The sequence below is a fragment of the Rhinolophus hipposideros genome (assembly GCF_964194185.1).
Source record: "Rhinolophus hipposideros genome assembly, chromosome: 2".
Taxonomy (NCBI): domain Eukaryota; kingdom Metazoa; phylum Chordata; class Mammalia; order Chiroptera; family Rhinolophidae; genus Rhinolophus; species Rhinolophus hipposideros.
This window is the reverse complement of record NC_138048.1, coordinates 103,302,429-103,322,550: the sequence shown is the minus strand read 5'-3', so window position 1 is coordinate 103,322,550 and position 20,122 is coordinate 103,302,429. Positions and strand designations below refer to the sequence as shown.

At 40.7% G+C, this 20,122-nt stretch overlaps 1 protein-coding gene across 4 annotated transcripts in view; it reads right to left on the bottom strand.

Annotated features, from left to right (window-relative positions):
- Positions 1 to 413: 413 nt before the first annotated feature.
- Positions 414 to 20,122, bottom strand: part of DOP1B (DOP1 leucine zipper like protein B) — a 94,439-nt gene continuing 74,730 nt past the window's right edge. For all 4 annotated transcript variants that reach the window (XM_081028578.1, XM_081028580.1, XM_081028579.1 and 1 more), the window contains exons 28-37: positions 17,432 to 17,511; positions 16,779 to 16,888; positions 16,507 to 16,653; positions 15,398 to 15,459; positions 14,674 to 14,802; positions 6,494 to 6,630; positions 3,439 to 3,494; positions 3,049 to 3,210; positions 1,469 to 1,598; positions 414 to 911 (exon numbers count right to left, since the gene is read on the bottom strand). In XM_081028578.1, coding sequence (XP_080884704.1) covers positions 663 to 911; positions 1,469 to 1,598; positions 3,049 to 3,210; positions 3,439 to 3,494; positions 6,494 to 6,630; positions 14,674 to 14,802; positions 15,398 to 15,459; positions 16,507 to 16,653; positions 16,779 to 16,888; positions 17,432 to 17,511 — 1,262 coding nt within the window. In that variant the 3' untranslated portion in view covers positions 414 to 662. The remainder of the gene's footprint in view (positions 912 to 1,468; positions 1,599 to 3,048; positions 3,211 to 3,438; positions 3,495 to 6,493; positions 6,631 to 14,673; positions 14,803 to 15,397; positions 15,460 to 16,506; positions 16,654 to 16,778; positions 16,889 to 17,431; positions 17,512 to 20,122) is intronic.

Sequence of the window (20,122 nt, the reverse complement as noted above, 5' to 3'; positions counted from 1 at the left end):
TTTATGTTAGTGGAAAGTGCTGGCAAGGTACATCCTAAGCGGTACAAAACTAAGGTTACAGCTGTCAGAGTTTTGAAAACTAGGTATTTTTTACACAGCTGAACAGTGCAAACACGTGATTGTAATGGGCACGAGTTAAACACGCTGAGATATCTTATTAAAGCGCTCAGTACTTATGAATAGCCAATCATAATGGGCGATTACTCTTTTCAGAAAATAATATGTTTTAGTCTTAAAATGTAGTCCCAAAATAATCACTTTAAAGGGTGTATGTGTGAAAGGTTAAAAATAGTATTTGACAAGTTAAAAGTTTTAGAAAAATATACTGAGATAGACCATGTATCTGCATCAACAAAGAAAATAACTTAATTTTCTTCATAGTTCTACTTCACATTACAAACTTTGTGCTACCGTTAGATGATATATTAACTTTATTTTCTTTACATAAATTGAGGAAGAAACATACAATCAGGTCCAAATATATTACAAGACATTTAGGGAGGTGTGTTTTGTTATCTGAACAGAAAGTTATCTGAAATCTACTTTCAAAATTGAAATACACTTGTTTTCAAAAGCACTATCCTCGCTTCCTTCTTGTTTAGAATATACCCCAGTTTCTGCTGAAGTATCAGTGAATGGATTAAATAAATTGTCTTATAAGGTTAACATTCCAGATGTTCCAAAAAGTCATATTCAACACATTCCTCTAGTTGTTTCAAGACCCTGGAGCTATCTGTGACAGGAAACTCTAAGAATGGAGGGTCCTGGGTGTCAGCAGGCAGTGTATTTTGGGTTTTGAAAGCACAGTTTAGAGTCTTAAAGAATGGCATCAATTGCCTAATGCTGGAAACAGAATGTTGGCGCAGAAGAGGGAATTCGCTCTTCAGGGTGACCTCATCAAAGCCAATTTCCTGCAAAAAAAAAACAACAACAAAAAAAACCCATTACAAATGATAATGGCTTTGCTAAGGGTTAGAGAGGTAAGTGAGTTCGAGCAGATGGCAAATCATCAGGTGGGTTCTTTATACAAATTCATGATCAGCCCTAAAGATGGCATCAACTCAATTGCTAGGTCTTCAACTGACATTTTCTGCCAGGGTTTCACCCAAAGCTCACCCCCACTGGAGGGCCCTGTCATTCCTCCAACAGGCCCTTGCTCGAAGTATTAGGTGGGTGCCAAAGTAATGTGGTTTTTGCAATTACTTTTGCACCGACCTAGTAATAAACTACTTCTACGTGACTTATCCAGGACTGTGTTCACCCCTTAGCAACTGGGATGAGAAGGTGACATGTAAATGAGAAAATAAAGGTGGAATTTATGATCATCTCCAAGTTTGAACCCTCAGATAAGAGAGATTTTGAAAATTCAAAGTCATTAAAATCAAGTGGCATGTTAAAATACTTCACTTATTGCTTAGCCTTTCTCCCCTCTTCCACGAATATAAATTTTAAAAAGAAAAACACTTACCCCGTATTTTAATTTTAGGAGGTCTAGAATCCTAACAGTGTGGGGTTTGCATTCTTGATGATTTTCCTCTACATCTGATAGGAAGGCAGGGCCCTCTGTGTCCACTTCTGGCACAAATGCCCACCTATAACTGGAGGAAGAAAAGCCAAGGTCAGACATGCTGGCTCAGAGGCCACTTAAAAAAGATTGTTACAGTTGTCTTCACATGCCATACAATTCACCTGTTGAAAGCGTACAATTCAATGGCTTTTAGTACCTTCACAGAATCGTGCGCTTGTTACAGCGACGAATCTACACTGATGCGTCATCATCACCCGGCGTCCACAGCTTATCTCAGGGTTCACTCTTGCTCGGTGTTGCACATTCCATGCGTTTGGACTAATTTACAATGACACGTCCAATCACGATAGTATTATATAGTGTAGTCTGTAGTCTCGCTGCCCTAAATGTCCTCTGTGCCCTGCCTCCCCGCACCCCAAACCCTGGCAACCACTGATCTTTTTACTGTCTTCATAGTTTTGCCTTTTCCAGAATGTCAGAGTTGGAATCAGACAGTATACAGCCATTTCAGATTGGCTTCTTTCCTTTAGTAATATGCATTTAAGGAGAACCTGCTTTGTGTTTTTTTAAACTTTTATTTATTTATGTGTGTTTTTGCAGGACCCATCTGCTCCAAGTCAAGTAGTTGTTTCAATCTAGTTGTGGAGGGCGCAGCTCACAGTGGCCCAGGTGGGGATCGGACTGGAAACCCTGTTGTTAAGAACACCGCGCTCTAACCAACTGAGCTAATTGGCCACTCCAGAGAACCAACATTTTAACCACAAATATTTCTACATGATTATTCTCTTTAGTGAAGTGGGACAGAGAGAAGTGGCATGTGGGACCAGGCATGAAATTAAACATATGAGCAGCTGTGTTAAGCCTACAGGAAATGTAAGCCAACAGGGGCAAAGTGAATTGAGATGGTATGTTCTATGTATTTAAAAACAAAGACAGGGCGGCCGATGGCTCAGTTGGTTAGAGAGCAAGCTCTTAACAAGGTTGCGGTTCGATTCCCACATGGGCCAGGGAGCTGCACCCTCTACAACTAGATTGAAAAAAACACAAAAACACCAACGAATTGACTTGGAGCTGAGCTGTGCCCCCCACAACTGGATTGAAAAATGACTTGACATCCTGGAAAAAAAAACACTGTTCCCCAATAATTCCCCAAGTAAAAACAAAACAAAACAAACAGATAAAAAAAATCTACACAAATGCAGTGCGGACCACCAGTGAGTGTTTTAGAAATATCCAGTAGCAGAACCCACCTAAACATGTACACACACACACACACACACACACATACACACACACAGGTGCACACACGCACACACGCTCATGCACCCGTAAATACTACTGTGAGCCAAATTCATGAAACCACAGATGTTGCAAGTAACCTGAAACTTGGTGTTCTAAGCAGGCTTATCAGCCACTAATACCCATACTGGCTTCTCACAGACTGTACAGGAAAGAAAAGTGAAAGTGCTCATGAGAAAAGTCTCTACTTCAAAGAAGACACATGATCTTATCTGACTTACATTTGAAATAATGGCATCTTGTCAGGTGGAAAAGAAAGTGCTGTGTCCAAGAATTTGCAAGCTGATAAATATAAGATGAGTTCACTCTGGGCAATCTCCCCCATCAAGGGCCCATTTCCATCAGCAACTGAACCTTTCATTCTGTTGATTTTGTTGCTGCTTCTATAAATTTGCAAAGAAACTCTTGTTATAGATTCATCCACATCTGCTGTAGTCCATTTGCCTATGCAATGTTCATAAGAAAGTTTTTCTTTTTAAGAAATGATCAAAATAGCTGGTCCCTTCCCAAGAACTTCAAGAAAATAGTATTTACCATGAGATAGCCCTACATCATAAAGTGATGCCCACTAATAACTGTCACATATGTGCACAGATGCTTGTACTACTTACCTCAATGATTCATCATCCTCTTTCAGGTCTTCTTCAAGCTGTATGAATGTCTGAATCTTAAAAAGAAAACGTGAACTCACGTTATCATTTGAGAGAGATTAAAACTAGCTTAATGTTTAAAATGTGTATGTCCGTGAAAAAATAGCACATAAAGTGAAAGAAACAATCAACAAAATGAAAAGACAACTTGCTGTTAAGGAGAAAACTACAGGACAAAGATGGCGTCATTCGTGCTAAAGTCCATGGCACCAAACCTAGATGAACACCTGCGCTAACTGCAGTTTCAACCTTTATCAGGAACATAATCTTAAACAAACAGTACGGAATTTTCTAATCAACACCAATGGAGTAATCTGTCACAAGGGCCCACTACATTTCCCGGAAAAAGAGGTAATCTGCATGATAAAACCCTTCCCATTCTATGTCTTCGAATTCTTTCTTTTGCTAATAGCTTCCTTGTCCCACCCTTCTTTTCTTATAACAACCTTCCATTTTAGTACAACTTCCCTGGAGCTGATTGTGAAGTACCAACTTGGTTATCTTCTGCATTGATAAGAGTTTCTAGAGATAGGGTTGTTCACCTCTTCCTGGTACAGGGAGGGAGACTCCCTTACAAACTGAGATTTCCTTTACAAATGTAAATATCTTTTATAAAGGGTAACCTCTAACTGGTATATTATACTAATTATATTATATCATATTATATTATATTGTATTTTATATTCCCAGTCTTATGTTAATATTATAGTAAAATAAGGCCAGGTCTTATATTAATTTTGCTCCAAAAGATGCATTAGAGCTGATTGTCTCGCTAAGTCTTATTTTTGGGGAAACATGGTATGATGCCATTTGTAGTTGACCAAAATATCATTATGCGGTACATGATTGTATACTTGACCCTTGAATAATACGGATCTGAGTAAAAGTGGACCCATGCAGTTCTAACCTGTGATATTTAAGGGTCAACTAACTGCATTTTCGATTCTCAGCTGGGAATCTGTATGTGGAGGGCTAACTTAAGTTACGTGTGAATTTTGGACTGTGCAGGTGGTCAGTGCCCCTAACTCCCATGTTGTTCAAGGGTCAACTGTATATCTGAAGGAAATGAAACACTATTATTGAAAAGGTATCTGCACCCCGGGTTCATAGCAGCATTGTTTACAATGACCAAGACATGAAAAAAAATCTAAGCATCCATCAACAGATGAATGGATTAAGAAAATCTTGTATATGTACACAATGGAATATTACTCAGCCATAAAAAGGAGGAAATCCTGCCATTTGTGACAATGTGGATGAAACTTGAAAGTATTATGCTAAGTGAAATAAGTCACACAAATACTTTATGATCTCACTTACATGAAATCAAAATAAAACAAAATAAACAAAAACAAACCAGACATAAAAAAGATCAGGTTTGTGGTTACCAGAGGTGGGGTGGGTAGGGAGGTGAGGGGATGCTGGGGGAGGGGAAAGTGGATGAAGGTGGTCAAAAAGTAAAAATTTGCAGTTTTAAGATAATTAAGTACTAGGGATGTGGGGATGAAAAAGGGGTTCTATGGAAAGTATCCTCTGATCATATATGCCTAACTGGGCAGGCCATGGTGGGTAATGCCCCAGACATACAACTTCTTTACTAAAAGGCTTATCTTTGCCTTAAGCAGCCTTGTCCATTGTTTCTGTGCATCTAGGTTAACACACCTTCGAAATAAGCATGATCACCTTCAAAAGAGCCCAGAATCTTGTTAATTTTCTGTAACCCAACCCCCACCTTGCTTTCTCCTACTTCCCAGTCATCTTCCTTATGTTCCCTCCTTAATTTCAAATGCAAAAAAGAAGCTGCAAAACTGCTATTCTGTGGAGCATTTGAGATCTTGCTCCCCAGCTTATGTCGTCAGTTTGGCTCAAATAAACTCATAAAAAAATGTCCATAGGATTGGACATTTCTTAGGTTGACAGATGTAACTTACAAAATTAACACTGCTATATGGTATATATGAAAATTGTTAAGACTGTAAATCCTAAGAGCTCTTATCATGAGGAAAACCATTTTTTTCTTTTCTTTTTGTATCTATATGAGATGATGGATGTTAATAAAACTATTGTAGTAATCATTTCACAATATATTTAAATCAAATTATTACGTTGTACACCTTAAACTTATGCACTGCTGTTAAACCAATTACATCTCAATAAAACTGGGGGAAAAAACTGCTGAAAAATAGCAAATAATATCAAACAGTACAAATAAATTGGAGTAACTGACATTTGAGAGATCAAGTATGATTATAGGATAAGATAAAATATTGTCTATTTAACCAAGAGCTCACTCTGTGATTGAAAATTTTGCAGATAAAATGAGATATTCAGTTGTGCCCTATGATGACCTTTGGGTCAACGATGGACTGCATATACAACAGCGATCCCATATGATTATAATGGAGCTGAAAAATTCCTATCGCTTAGTGACTTCACAGCCATCGTAACATCGTAGCACAATGTGTTTGTGATGATAATGGTGCAAACTAACCTGTGCTGCCAGTTGTATAAAAGCATGGCACATACAATTATGCACAGCACATAATACTTGATAATGATAATGAACAACTATGTTGCTGGTTTATGCATTTTCTTTACTATACTTCTTGTTATTTTCGAGTGTACTCTTTCTACTTATGAAAAAAAGTTTGTTGTAGAACAGTCTGCCGGTCATGCTGGCAGCGGCCTCCTCATATATCACGTGCTTACCGAGTCTCTTGGTTGCATCATTTTCCCTTGTGCTTGATTTCACCTCGTGTTTTGTACAGTGACGGGCTGTACAAGCTTGTAGCCTAGGAGCCATGGGCTGTACCACACAGCCAAGGTGTGCAGTAGTAGGCTATGCCGTCTAGGTTTGTGTAAGTCCTCTCTATGACGTTCGCACAACAACACATTTCTCAGAATGTAGCCCCAGTGTTAAGCAACGCATGACTGTATACGAAATAGTACATTATTCCTGAACAAGCATTTTTAAAAGCTCCAACTTTGCTTTCAAGGGTGAAATAGTTGTACTTACTAATTCAGAGACCATTATTGGCCACAATGAAGTCAAATGTTGGGGAGATATTCTTAGCAGCAAAACTCTGAAGAAAAGAAACATCTGAGCAGCAACCATGGATGTCTGTCCAACTCTGAGGTTGTCTGTCAGGCGTTCTAAGAAAAGAAGATTTTAAAGACGTCACACAAATATGCAGTTTGGGGTTTCTCATTAAACCAAAAAAAAAAAATTTGTAATTTCTTTGACAGTTGACAACAACCAGGTATAAGGAATGGGTGTTGGGAGAGGCCCACCCCCAGCCCTCCTTTTTGTACATGCCCTCTGCTAAAGGAAGTGAATCCAGTGGCTCTCATTTCTTGGCCACAGCGGAGTAAAAAGGCATGAACTTCTGACTCAAGCCAGAAATCCACTGCATGATAATGACCACTTACGTTTTCTTCTAAGAATATGAAACATGAGACACAGAAACCAAAGACACTCCCTGGTGAGTGATAAAACCATAAGATCACAGAGGTTGGCTGGTACATGCCACTACACTTTGGCGGTGAGAAGTAGGAGGTAGAGTGAGTGAATAAAATAGATTTAATTCAATCAAGTTTAGATATGATAGCCATGACAAAAACTTGAACTCCTGCAGGCAAAATAAAAGTTGCGAGTTAAACTCTGTAGCCCCTAAGTCTTCTCTACTTCTCTACTGAAATCATCATAGAGTGTGATTTTCTCCCCCCATAATTTAAGGTTTCTGGGGCACACAATAAATTGCTATAGCAAACAGCTGAGCTGCAGTCATGCTAGTTAAGATTTGCTGTAGCACATGAGTAATAAGTGTCTCTGTACTTGAGCTAGCTTAAGTGGGTTTTTACTTCTTGCTTTTACAAGTACTCTGACCAGACGAAGGATCATGCATAGCTCAGACACTTGACAAACAAACTGGCATTTTTAAAAAGCCGTTTCTGCTTCTGGTTCTAGACAAGATGGAGTAAGTATATTACATCCTATATCTCTAACTGAAATAAAAAAAAAATCAACAAAATATATAAACCAACTATCAGGAAGCTGAAAGGTGAAGGAAAAATAACATGACTGGCTAGGAACCCTGGAACTTAAGGAATGATCTGGAGGTGAGCTCCCTGGGTATTTTAATTTAATCTTTTAATTTTTTTCTGGCTTGGCCATCTGAGAAGACTAACCTGGAATGCCAAAAGTCTCAACCTGAATGTGAAAAGATAAACCAAAAGACACAAATGCAGGGATAATATGAAGGTTGGAATTACTGGAAAAGGATTTTAAAGCTGCTGTCTAAAAATACTCTAATAATCAATTATGGACATTTGAAACAAAGGAAAAAATAGAAAGTCTCAGCAAAGAAATACAAGATACCAAAAAGAGCCAAATGGAAATTTTAGAACTAAAAAATACAATCACTGAAAAAGAAAAAAGTTCAGATGAGCTCAAGAGCAGAATGGAGATGACAGAGGAAAGAGGGAAACTGAAAACAGAATGAATAGAAACTGAACAAAGCAGAGAAAAGAGACTGAAAAAAAATGAACAGTTTCAGAATACAGTGGAACAACAAAAGCGCTAATATTTGTGTCACTGGAGTCCCAGGAGAGGGAAAAAAAGTATAACTTGGAAAAATATTTGAAAAAATAATGCCCCTAAATTTTCTGAATTTGGGGATAGACATAAATCTACAGATATAAGAAGCTGAGTGAACTCTAAAGAGGCTAAAACCAAAGACACCCACAATCAGTCACATTATCAAACTTCTAAAAATGAAAAACAGAGAAAAAAATCTTTTTTTTTTTTTTAATGTTTTTTCCTGGAACACTATTATTTATTTTATTCATAAATTATTTTTATTTTTCATTTTATTTTTCAATTACAGTTGACATACAATGTTATATTAGTCTCAGGTATACAATATAGTGATTAGACATTTATATAACTTATGAAGTGATCACTCTGATAAGTCTAGCACCCATCTGATATCTGGAATACTATTTTGACTTACATATTCATGCATTCATTCACTAAACAGAGAAAAAAATCTTGATAACAAAGGGAAATGACACAGTACCTAAAAGAGAACAATAATTCAAATGATAGCATGTTTCTCATCAGAAACCATGGAGTCCAAAAGAAGTGGCACATTTTTCAAGTGACGAAAAAAAGAACTTGAGCCCAGAATTCTATCTCCAATCAAAATATTCTTCCAGAACGAAGGTGAAAAAAAAGAAAAAAAACGAACCAAACCAAAACAAGGTGAAAAACAGTCTCAGTGAAGGAAAACTAAGAAAATTTGTTGCCAACAGATGTGCATTTAAAGCACAGCTAACTGATGTCCTTCACAAAAAAAGAAATGATGAAAGAGAAAGGGTAAATACGTGAGTAAAAATAATATTCCTTCCTTTTGAGTTTTTAAATTACGTTGGACAGTTAAAAGAAAAACGTGGGTCATTGTCTCCTGTATGTAAAGGCAATATTTAAGACAACTATATCACAGGGCGGAAGAGAAAAGCGTCCTTAGTGGTTGGAAAACACTGATACTAGTAGACCGCAGTAAGTATGTATATGTTACACATTCGCAATCCCTAGCTAGAGTAACCACTACAAAAAGCTATATAAATAAATATTTTTTAAAAACCCAAACCTTTAAATACATCAAAATGGAATACTAAAAAATATTCACGTAATCTCAGGAAAATAGGAAAGGGGAAAGAGGAATAAAAAACAAGGAACCAACAGAAAAGTAAAATGGCATAATAAATCCTAACACTCCAATAAGCACATTAAATCTCTGGATTAAAATAAAATGATCTAATTATATACTATCTTACACAAAACTCACTTCAAATACAATAATATAAGTAGGTTAAAGGTACAAGGATGGAAAAAGATACACTATGCAAATGTTTTAAGAAGCTGCAGTGGCTCTGTTAATGTAAGACAGAATGGACTGCAGAGCAAAGAAAAGTACCAGGGTCAAAGAGGGACATTACCGGGTGGCAAAAAGGTCAATTCAACAAGAATATATAACAATCTTAAATGCACCGGACAACAGAGGTGTGAATTACATTAAGTCAGAACTGCCAGCGCTTAAAGGAGAATAGGTACAGACGAGTACAGCTGGGACCTTCAACATCCCTATCCCATAACTGACAGAACTCCTAGGGAAAATGTCAGTAAGGCCACAGACGAGCTGAGTGGTACCATCAACTAAGAGGATCTAATCAACATTTATAGGACACTTCACCCACAGCAGCAGAATATATACTCATTAAGTGCTCACAGAACATTCACCAAGACAGTCTATCATGGGTCATAAAACAAACTTTGATAAACCTAAATTCCACAGGGAATGTTCTTTGACCTTATGGACTCAAACTGAAAAATTAATAACAGAAAGATAATAGGAAAATCCACCAAACACTTGGAAAAACAAACTTCTAAATAGGATATGGGCTAAAGAGGAAGTCTCAAAGGAAATAAATACAAAGAAATGCATGAAAATGCAACATATTAGATTTTGTGGGATACAGTTAAAGTATTTCTGAGAGGGAAATCAACAGCACTAAATACTTATATTATAAAAGAAGAAAAGGCTCAAATCTACAACCTAAATCTCTACCTCAAGAGACTAAGAAAAGAACATGAAAGCGAGTACAAAGAAGGAAACAAGAAAAATTGAAAACAATAATATAGAGAAATATCAAACTAAAATCTGGTTACTTGAAAAGAACAATACAATTGATAAATTTCTAGTAAGATTGACAAAGAAAAAAACAGAAGGCACAAATTAGTCAGGAATGAAACAAAGGATGTGTCTACAGACCCCATGACGACATTTGAATTATTGTTTAAATGGGAATGTGAAATGGTACACCCAATCTAGGAAACAGTTTGGCGGTTTCTTATAAAGTTAAACATACATTTACAGTAGGACCAGTAATCGCACCCTTGTGTATTCATCCTAGAGAAATGACAACTATGTCCACACAAAGACCTGTATGTGAATGTTTATCATAGAGCCTTCATTTGTTTAACAAACCAAAACTGCAAACAACCCAAATGTCCATCAGGTAAATGGATAAACGAACTTACGGATGTGGTACATCCATAAAATGGAACATTAATTACCCATTAAAAAAGACCAGACTCTTGGTATACCCAGGGATGTACCTGCCCCCCACTTGAGTCCTTTGGATGGACTCAAGTGAAAAAAGCTCATCTCAAAAGGTTACATGCTGCATGATTCCTTTTATGTAACATTCTCCAGATGACAATACTAAAATGAGGGAGAACCGATCAGTGGTTGTCAGGGGTTCGGTCTGGGAGGAGGGTGTGACTATAAAGGCTGTGATGAGAGGAGTTGTTTCGTGGTGATAGACGAGTTCTGTATCCTGGGTGTGGTGCTGGCTACAGGAATTTGTATACGGGATATCTTCATACAGCAATGCACACACACAAATGTACACACAAAGAACGCAGGTAAAAACTAGCGAAATCTGAGCAAATCTCCAGGTGAGTTACAGTGACATCTTCCCACGTCCATCTCCCAGTTTTGACGCTGTACTATGCTTATGTGAGATGTCATCCCAGGGAAGCTGGACGAACAGCACCCAGGAACATAGGGTGTCATTTGTATAACTTCTTGAGAGTCTTAATTTACTTTGAAATAGGAAGCATTTTTTAAAAAGTGTTTTTTCTGTACACACAGGGCATATTGCATAGAGGTGCTCCAAATAAAAGCTCAAGTCGTGAGCTTCTTCTTTAGCCAAGATGATCTATTTAGAATCCTGAATTTTCTTCAATCTCTAATATTCCTTTCTTAGCCAAGTGGTACCCTTTACATGCTTAAGGAGTCCTTGTGAGCAGAGCGCTGGAGAAAGGCTCGAGCCCGGGTCCTTGCACACCTTGCACAGCAGGGCCTCGTTTAAACCCACCTGTGACAGTAGAGCAGTACCCCACCGCCAAGGGTACCTACTGAGGACCACAGCCTGTGGCTGGGAGACAAAGGGCTCGGATTTCAGTCCAGGGTTTGCCCGTCAGTGGCGACACAAGTTTAGGCAGGTGCTAACCTCTGAGCATTAGTGTCCTGGTGGAAAAATAGAGCTGATAGGTACAGGTCAATGAAGAAGCTTAAGAGATGGGAAACTCCAGTGGACCTGGGGAGCCAGACTCATCCAGCTCACAGGGGACCGTGTTGCCTCTAGATCTTTCTGATACTCAGTCAGGGGTCTTTGTGGGGGTGGGGAGTGATGCCCCTCCTCCTCCTCATTTTACACAAAGCAGCGTTTTGCCTCCACCTTTTATTTTATTTTATTTTTTTAAATTTTTTACTGGGGAATATTGGAGAACAGTGTGTTTCTCCAGGGCCCATCAGCTCCAAGTCATTGTCCTTCAATCTAGTTGTGGAGGGCACAGCTCAGCTCCAGGTCCAGTAGCTATTTTCAATCTCAGTTGCAGGGGGCACAGCCCACCATCCCATGTGGGGATCAAACCGGCAACCTTGTTGAGAGCTCACGCTCTAACCAACTGAGCCATCTGGCCGCCCCTTGCCCCCACCTTTTAAATAATTGCTTTGGGCTTATTTACAGCTTCTTTGTGACCAATGTAAAATTTATATCACTCTGAGGCAAGATGTATGGAACTGCTGAGTTCCCTGCCCCATGCTCACCCACCTCTTTCAGATGGTGCCATAAATCAGCATGAAAGGACCCCAGAGTGTCTCCCAGAGGGGACATGTTAGAAATTCCCTGTTCCTGCCTCTTCTGATTAGGCCTACACTATTTACCACAATGGACAACTGTGAAGTTTCTGAATGCATCTACTCCCTCGATTTGGGCGTCATTGCTGCACGTGGACCAGTCAAGTGTCCCAGGACTCTGGCAGAGGACGGTCTGAATCCTATCCCCAGGACCTCATGGAGGCTGGGCCTGTCATGGTCCTGGGGACAATGACAATATACAGGAAAGTGCTTTATAAACTGTCAGTTCATAAAAAATGAAAGGGGGTACAAATGTTCATTTTTAAACATACAATATTTTTAGAAATATAGCACTTGAGCTATCCTATATAGTTAAGAGAAATTCCTCCTTCCCTACGAGCCCCAAACCACCTATTTCAATCAGCATTATGCTGACTTTATATTACACACACACACACAATACACGCAGACATAAATACATTTGTTATATGTGTAAATATACTAGATAACGTATATAATACTACACTGCCCTATTTCTCTCTCCCTCGCAGAGGCATGATTGCTCACAATTGTTAGATGTTTAAATCCTGCAATGGTCAACTTCCCCACCCCCGTCTGAGAAAGGCTGCTGTCTGTTCTGAACACCTCATACTGTCTTGTTAGCATTCTGGGCCTCACCCCAAATCTGACGGGAGTGTGTGAAGGGAGATGGAGGACAGAAGGAGCAGGTATTTGCTCTCAGAGTGACAAGGCACTGAAACGGTCGCAAGGTACGCTCTGCCCAACACGCCTCTGTTGTACGTTCCTCCTCTTGCCTCTGCTGAGGAAATGGACTTCACGCAGCACTTTTGGACCACTGTCCAGTGGCCAGGTGCCTAAAGCACCGTCAGAGGCGCTGCATGTGAACTAGAGGAGAAACGTGGCGCTCCGGTGGCGCTTCCTCCCTCCACATTTTGTAGGAATGCAACAAAGGTCAGCTTTCACTCTGCTTTCAGCCAGTCTTTAGAGGGCTGTCATCACCTCTCCTGGCATTCCTGGTCACCACCTGATCGAATCAGCCTCCTCTCAGTAATTCAAGAAAGCATGCATCAGTACCTGCTTTCTTATATCTAAAGAAGTCAAGACATTATGATGTGAAAATCTCCTGTGCTTTGCATGTTGAAATTATGTCAGCTGAAGTATAAAAGTATTTTATCATTGCAAATATTAAATGTCACATTAAGTACTGTGGAAGCCGTTAATGTTTTGAACTAAAACAATTAAGCCGTTCAAACAGTCTATCAGGTAGGGAGGGGGGCTGCAATTAGTACTATTACCAAGGGTCATCAAGATGACTTTCAGAAGAGCACAGGCTTTGTGAGCTGACAGGTGTTTATATTACATTCTACCTGGAAACAACTGGAGTGCCCTTCCATTGGTGAACTAGTTAACAAATCACAGAATGGAATATTATTCGGCAGTAAAAAGGGATAGCTACTGATGAATGCAATAGAATGGATAACTCCCCAAAACATTATGCCAAGTCAGAGAAGCCAGACTCACAGGCTTATGCACTATAACATTCTGGAAAAGACGACTATATAAAGAAAAAGCAGTTCAGTGGCAGCCAGAGGCTGGGGGTAAGGGGAGGGGATGACTTCTAAGGGGCTCGAGGGAACTTTCTGGGATGATACAAATATTCTGTATCTTGACTGGTGGTGGTTCCATGACTACATATGTATAGAAAAATTCATAGAACTGTATAACCAAAGGGTAACTTTTACTTTATGTAAATTATAGGTGAATAAATTTGCCCCCCCAAGAATTTACATCATAATTCTAATATTTGTAAAACTGTTTTTTACACTATTCTTCATAATAGTAAACAAAAGACTCCTTCAGGAATTGTATGAATTTCATTTGATTCCATGTAGGCCATGAGTCTTAAGGAAAACACATTCCCCTATTTGAGAATTCTTTCATATCTTACAGGAGGGTGAATTAAAACAGAATGTCCATTTAGCCACATCAACATTTTATAAGGAGGAAAAAAACCCTTCAAAATCACGCATAATATCCACAATAATTCATTTTTGAGACCGACAAACAATACAGTGGGTATGAAGAAGACAGAAAACTATTACAGAAAAATTAGGTACTTCTCTAAAATCTTGCCCCTTCACTGGCCTCAGTTCGTACTGTAAACTCGAAGTATCTTGACTGCAGGAGGAATCCAGTGAAAGACAGTGCTGAGAAAGTACCGTCAGACTTTAAACAACTACCTAACAAAGACTAAGAGCATTATAACCATTGATTTTAATATAAAGTGTCAGATTTACCAATATATTTCCAAACTTCTACAATATCCCCTGCTGAACATTCCTTTTAACCCTCGACCATTCTGCAAAAACACGCTGTGGGCCACTGGAGCAGCCAGCCTATCTGAGCCACTCGTGGGTCTGGCTGGCGGGGAGCTGGGCTGGGGGTGAGGGAGGGCTGGCCTTCTTACCTTGTATCACAGGAAGGTACAGGTGGTATTGGTCAAGTTCGCCACTGAAGACAGCAAAAGCCTGGCGCTTAAGCAGCATGGCTTTTTGTTCAAAACTTGAGAACAGTTTTAAAGAACTGCTCTGCATGTCTAGAATAAACAGGAAATAAATTCCATTTAGTGAGAAAACTACAATTAGAGGTAAGTGATAGGAAATTCATGCTAGTGTAATTCTTACGTTCCGTGGGGAAAAACCATGATCTCGATTAAGTAAGGGCATGTGGTTCTTATTTGCATATTTATTTATAAAAATACTTTTTTTTGTTTTGTTAAGGAGGGCGCAGTTCACAGTGGCCCATGTGAGGATCAAACCGGCAGCCTTGGTGCTACCAGCACCGTGCTCCATCCAACTGAGCTAACCGGCCGGCCCGACTTGTTTCTTTTTATGATATTTAATGACAGGATATTAGAAGAGGATATGAGGTACAGAAAACTTATCATACCTTTCAAAAGTATTTCTGCCCTACAAAGCTATAGAATAGGCTGTTAAGGCATTCTTGTCAATGGATTGGAAGTGGAAAGGCTCCTTCATTTAGTCCTGACATACTATGCATGTCACAGTACAGTTTGTGGCTTAGAGGCACCATAAAGGCTTGAGTGGGGTTCTGAAATCTGTGGTCGAAGCTGATTATGACGGCATTGGTCCCTTAAGGTGTGACTTATGTGCAAGTAACACAGAACTTACTCATTAAATCTTTAAACATTGTTTTCTCATGCGTCAGAAGATGGTCAATAATGGACTTCCAACTGGATATTAAAAAAAGCAAAATTAATTACATATGCACAGGATGACAGTTTGATTAAAAGCATCAAGAACAGAACACGCCCCTTTAGGATCTATTAAAAACTACTTTCTGAAAAGAAGACAGTGAAAGGAATAAACAGTTTTTATATGCAGGAAAGCTAAGCAAAACCTTTTCATTTACAACCGTAACACAGGGAGTGAATAATGGAATGAGTAACATAGGGAATAATAAATAATTCCCAGCTATGGTAAAAGAAAACAAATTATCACGGTACTTTGGCTTTTCCAGGGTTGCCCTCAAATACCTTTACCCAGGATGATGTACATACATTTGTATTGATGGAAAGAAGTGGGGGGCAGTGAAGACGAACAGCATGACTTTTCAAGTGGGCTCCCCCAAAAGGGCAGCAGAATTATAGGGTGAAAGCCATAGGACACTAGTGGTAGTAGGGCAAACTTTCAGGCCACACAAAAAACATGACAAGTCCCTTCCTGCTATCCCTGCCTTGCTAAAGACACGTTCTGGTGAGCCGGGGGAGAGCTATTGGGTGGTCTTGTTGACCTCCAAGAAGAAAAGCACAGAAAGTTCTCCCCACAGCAGTGTCTCAATGGATCTCGGCTGCCAGTGCAGTACCCAGCCAGCTGTAAGGTCTCAGTAAGAACGTGTGAAGTGTAAGCTAAGAAGTGGGATAAGGACACCGCAGTGTCACCAGCAGGCTCTGTCATCTTAATGGTATTCAAATATTCTGTGACCACAAGGTAAAGTAGTGCTACACCCAGAACTGCTGGAACTCTGTATTAAGTTCTTTAGGAATAATACACACTCTTAATTGAAATTCTTTTGATCAAAAAAGGGGCTTTTATATTTTTGAAAGACCTAATTCCTTTCCTATGAATATACAGTTCACATGCAAGCTTGTGACAGTGATGTCCTATGACTTGGGTTGATGTTAACTCTGCTTCCATTTCTGTTATGAGAATTAATTAAGACAAAACACTTTTTCCACTTCAAGGTTCAGGGCCTATTTTATCAGGACAGCACTTCTTACTGCACACACGAAGTGTCCATCTGAAAGAAAGCAGGGTCCAAGAATAATTCCAGGACTTCTTTCTTCCAGGCGCGTTTTGTGTAGGCATAACCGCTCAGAGAGCTCAGCAGCTGAGCGCCGGCCCGGAAGCTGGGAGTGTTGTAGGCGCTAAATCGGGGGTGGGAGGAGGAAAGGGTCAAGGTCAGAGACTGCCCAAGGAAAACCACGGGATGCATTTCCCATAACCTCTTTCCCCACGTAGGGGTGGGATACAGAGCAGAGGACCTCATTACCTGTGATTGCGCAAGTAAGGAAAAACGTAATAAAGCAAACGGGAGATCAAGGGGATCGCTTTCTCCTTCTCATCACTTCGATAAACCATGTCCAGGAGAGATGCCAGTACCTACAAGAACAGGATCACAAGAAAACAGAAATCTTCTAAAACAAGCGACAGTAAGAAATACAGTCCTCAGGCATGTAGAGCCGAGTGGACAACTTGAGGCCGAGGCTGCCTTGGAGCTCCCGGGGATGGTGCAGCCCCCACTCACGGGCACCTGAGAAGGCACGCCTCCCCAGAGACTCAGGATGGTGAGAAAAGTGAACTGGCATCTGAAATTGCTTAACCATAGAGCTGGGAGGACTATGGGTGGAGCTGGGCCCCTTCTTAGCTCTCTAGTCCTGACTTCCTGTTAAACGTTGTGGTAACTTCTGGGGGAGGGATGCTAATAAATAGAAAAGCCATCTTGGAATCGGGGCTTTTTGCACGTGTGCGGCCGGCTGGAGTGCCAGTCGGAAGTGTGCATTCACACATTACTGGGGTGACCTTGTTTCTTTTTCTTTTCCAGAATAAACCGCTCGTTCGGTGGATTTGTCTGGAGAGTTATTTTTGGACAGTCAATAATGGCACTCACTTCTGTACGGGGTGACCAGCTAGGTGTGTGTTTACCTCTGCCAGGAGAGACAGCGCTTGCACACTGTACACGGAGGGGGCAGACGCAGACACCATCGTTGAAGCAGCAGCGGCATCTGCCAAAAAAAGAGATGTTTGTGTTTTAATCATGACGGGTGGGTCACCATTTACCGCCCTGGTGAACGTGCGTCACGAGTCCCCACCTAAATGTACCTAAATGTACCTAAATTCACACTGATTATGTACCTAAATGTAATTTAGGTGATCTTCTCTGTTAACATGCTCAATTCCAGCACCTAATAATCTGGAAATTTTGATCAAATAAATTAGCACTGACTCTCCATCTTTTTCCCATTTCTATTCTTGTCATCACTCCTGGAACTTCAACATCCCCTTGGATGATCCATCTGACATCCTGGTCTCTGAGCCCCTTGACCTTTTCTCTTCCAACCATCTTTCACTTTGGTCCAGCTCAGCCACCCACTGTCACCATCATACCCTTGGCCTCACCAGTTTCCAAAATCTCCGCTTCCAGCGTCCTCATCGGACCACATCATATCTTTCCTGTTCACTTAGGCCTGCAATCCCACTCGGACAATTTCCTGAATCTTGTACAGGCCTCCAGTCCCTTGAGGCTACCCTTAATTACCCATCGACTCCTCCAGCTCTCCACTTCTCTGCCTCCCCAGCCACATCCTGTGGTCTAGCGCTGACCTTGTAAACACCCTTAACTCTTTTGTTTCTCCTTCTGAAGTTCTCACCTAGAGAAATGCAATGCTGGCTAAACTCCATGACCCGCCTACGTAGTTTCGTGTAGCTCAATGTTCTGGAGAAAACCAAACCACTAGAAACTGATCCCACTTTATTTCATGACCGTGAATCTCAACAGGAGCCAATGTTACTAGCTAATCCCACCAAATGTTCCTCGGTGGTATGCCGGCTTTCCCACAATACCCCTCCCTTCCCACCTGATAACCTCACTTCACAGTTCACTGAGAAAAGTAATACAGTCAAATGGGAACTCCCTCGGTTTGGCCACTATGAGTTATCAACCTAGAACATTTACATTTGTGTTCTGTCCCTCGTCTCCTAATTCAGTTGACACACCCCAATGCCTGTCAGAGAACAATAATTCAACTGGTGATATTAATTCTAGACCTATAGCCATCAAGGACTTTGCTTTCTAATTATCCTTTCTCATCACCACAGAAGTAGGCTTTGACATCCTCCAATTTAAACATAAACCCAAAACAATAAAAGACATTCCTTGGTCCTTAGTTCAACTTGGTTTACTGCCCTATGGACCACTAAGCTTCAGAGTCATCTACATTCACGCTCTCCTCTTCCTTATCTCCAACCCGCTTCTCCACCTACTCCAATCAGGTGTTCATCAGAACGGCCCTCCCCCGTGACTTCCACACTGTCACCTCAGGACAGCGGGTCTTTGTCCTTATGCTACTCTACTTCTCAGCAGCCTTCCACTGTGTTCTTCCTCCCTCCTTGAAACACTCTCTTCTCATAGTGTGCAGGCCTCTATGTTTTCAGTTTTTCTCCTACCCCAGTGAATGCTTAATCGCCTTTTCTGGCTCCTTTCTTTTGCAGACATCTCAAATTTAATCATGTGAAACCAAGCTCGAATTCACTGTCCAAAGTGTTCTTGCTTCAGTCTGTTCCACCTCAATAAATTGCTTAAGCCAAAAACCTGTCATCCTGCCTGCCCGTTTTCCCCCACCACATCCAATCCATCACATCAGCAAGTTCTGATGACTCCACCTTTAAATCAGTCCACCTTTCCCTACTGCCCTTGCCTCCACGCTGACATCCTCTCTTGCCCAAACCACTGTGAAGTCCTTTTAACTGGGCTTCCAGTTTCTGCTAGCATTCAGTACCGAATAATGCTCAAGGCAGCTAAAGTGATGTTTTCTGCAGACTGAATAAGATACTGTCACTGCTCTAAATAGTTGAATGGCTTCCCGCAGCAAGAGGGATGAAATGCAAGCTGGTAACCATACTTTGTCAAGCCCGACACCCTTGGGCCCGCACTCTCTCCTGACTTCCTTGACCAGTCGTTAAGCTCCTGCCGTGCCGGTCTTCAGATTCCTTGGGCTGAGCCCACTCCCACTTCAAGGACTTGCCATCCCTTCTGGGCAGTGCCTTCCCAGGTCTTTGCACGCCTGCCCTCTTATCTTTCTTGGGGACATGTTCTGTAACATGTAAAGTGGCCCTGGCCCCACTCCCAGTCACTATTTATAACCTGACTCGTATTTCCTCATAGTACTAAGAGCCACCTGAAATTCCCTCGGCAATTTACTTTTTTCTTTGACCCTTAAAAAAACTTTTATTAGAAATAATTTTAGATTTTCAGAAGAGTTGGAAAGATACCTTTGTTATTAGTTTTGATTACCATCTTCCATGCCTCACAAGAGCAGAGACCCTATTCATTTCATTTGTGGCTGTGATGCTAGTATCAGAACCCTGTGTGTGGCACGTACCAGACACACATTTACACGAGAGAACCTGCACACCCAGTGCATGCAAAAAACTTGTAGTGGGGGCGGCCGGATGGCTCAGTTGGTTAGAGCGCGAGCTCTTGGCAGCAGGGTTACGGGTTCAATTCCCACATGGGCCAGTGAGCTGCTCCCTCCACAACTAGATTGAAGACCAAGAACTGCTGCTGAGTTTCCAGAGGGGTGGCAGGATGGCTCAGTTGGTTAGAGCACGAGCTCT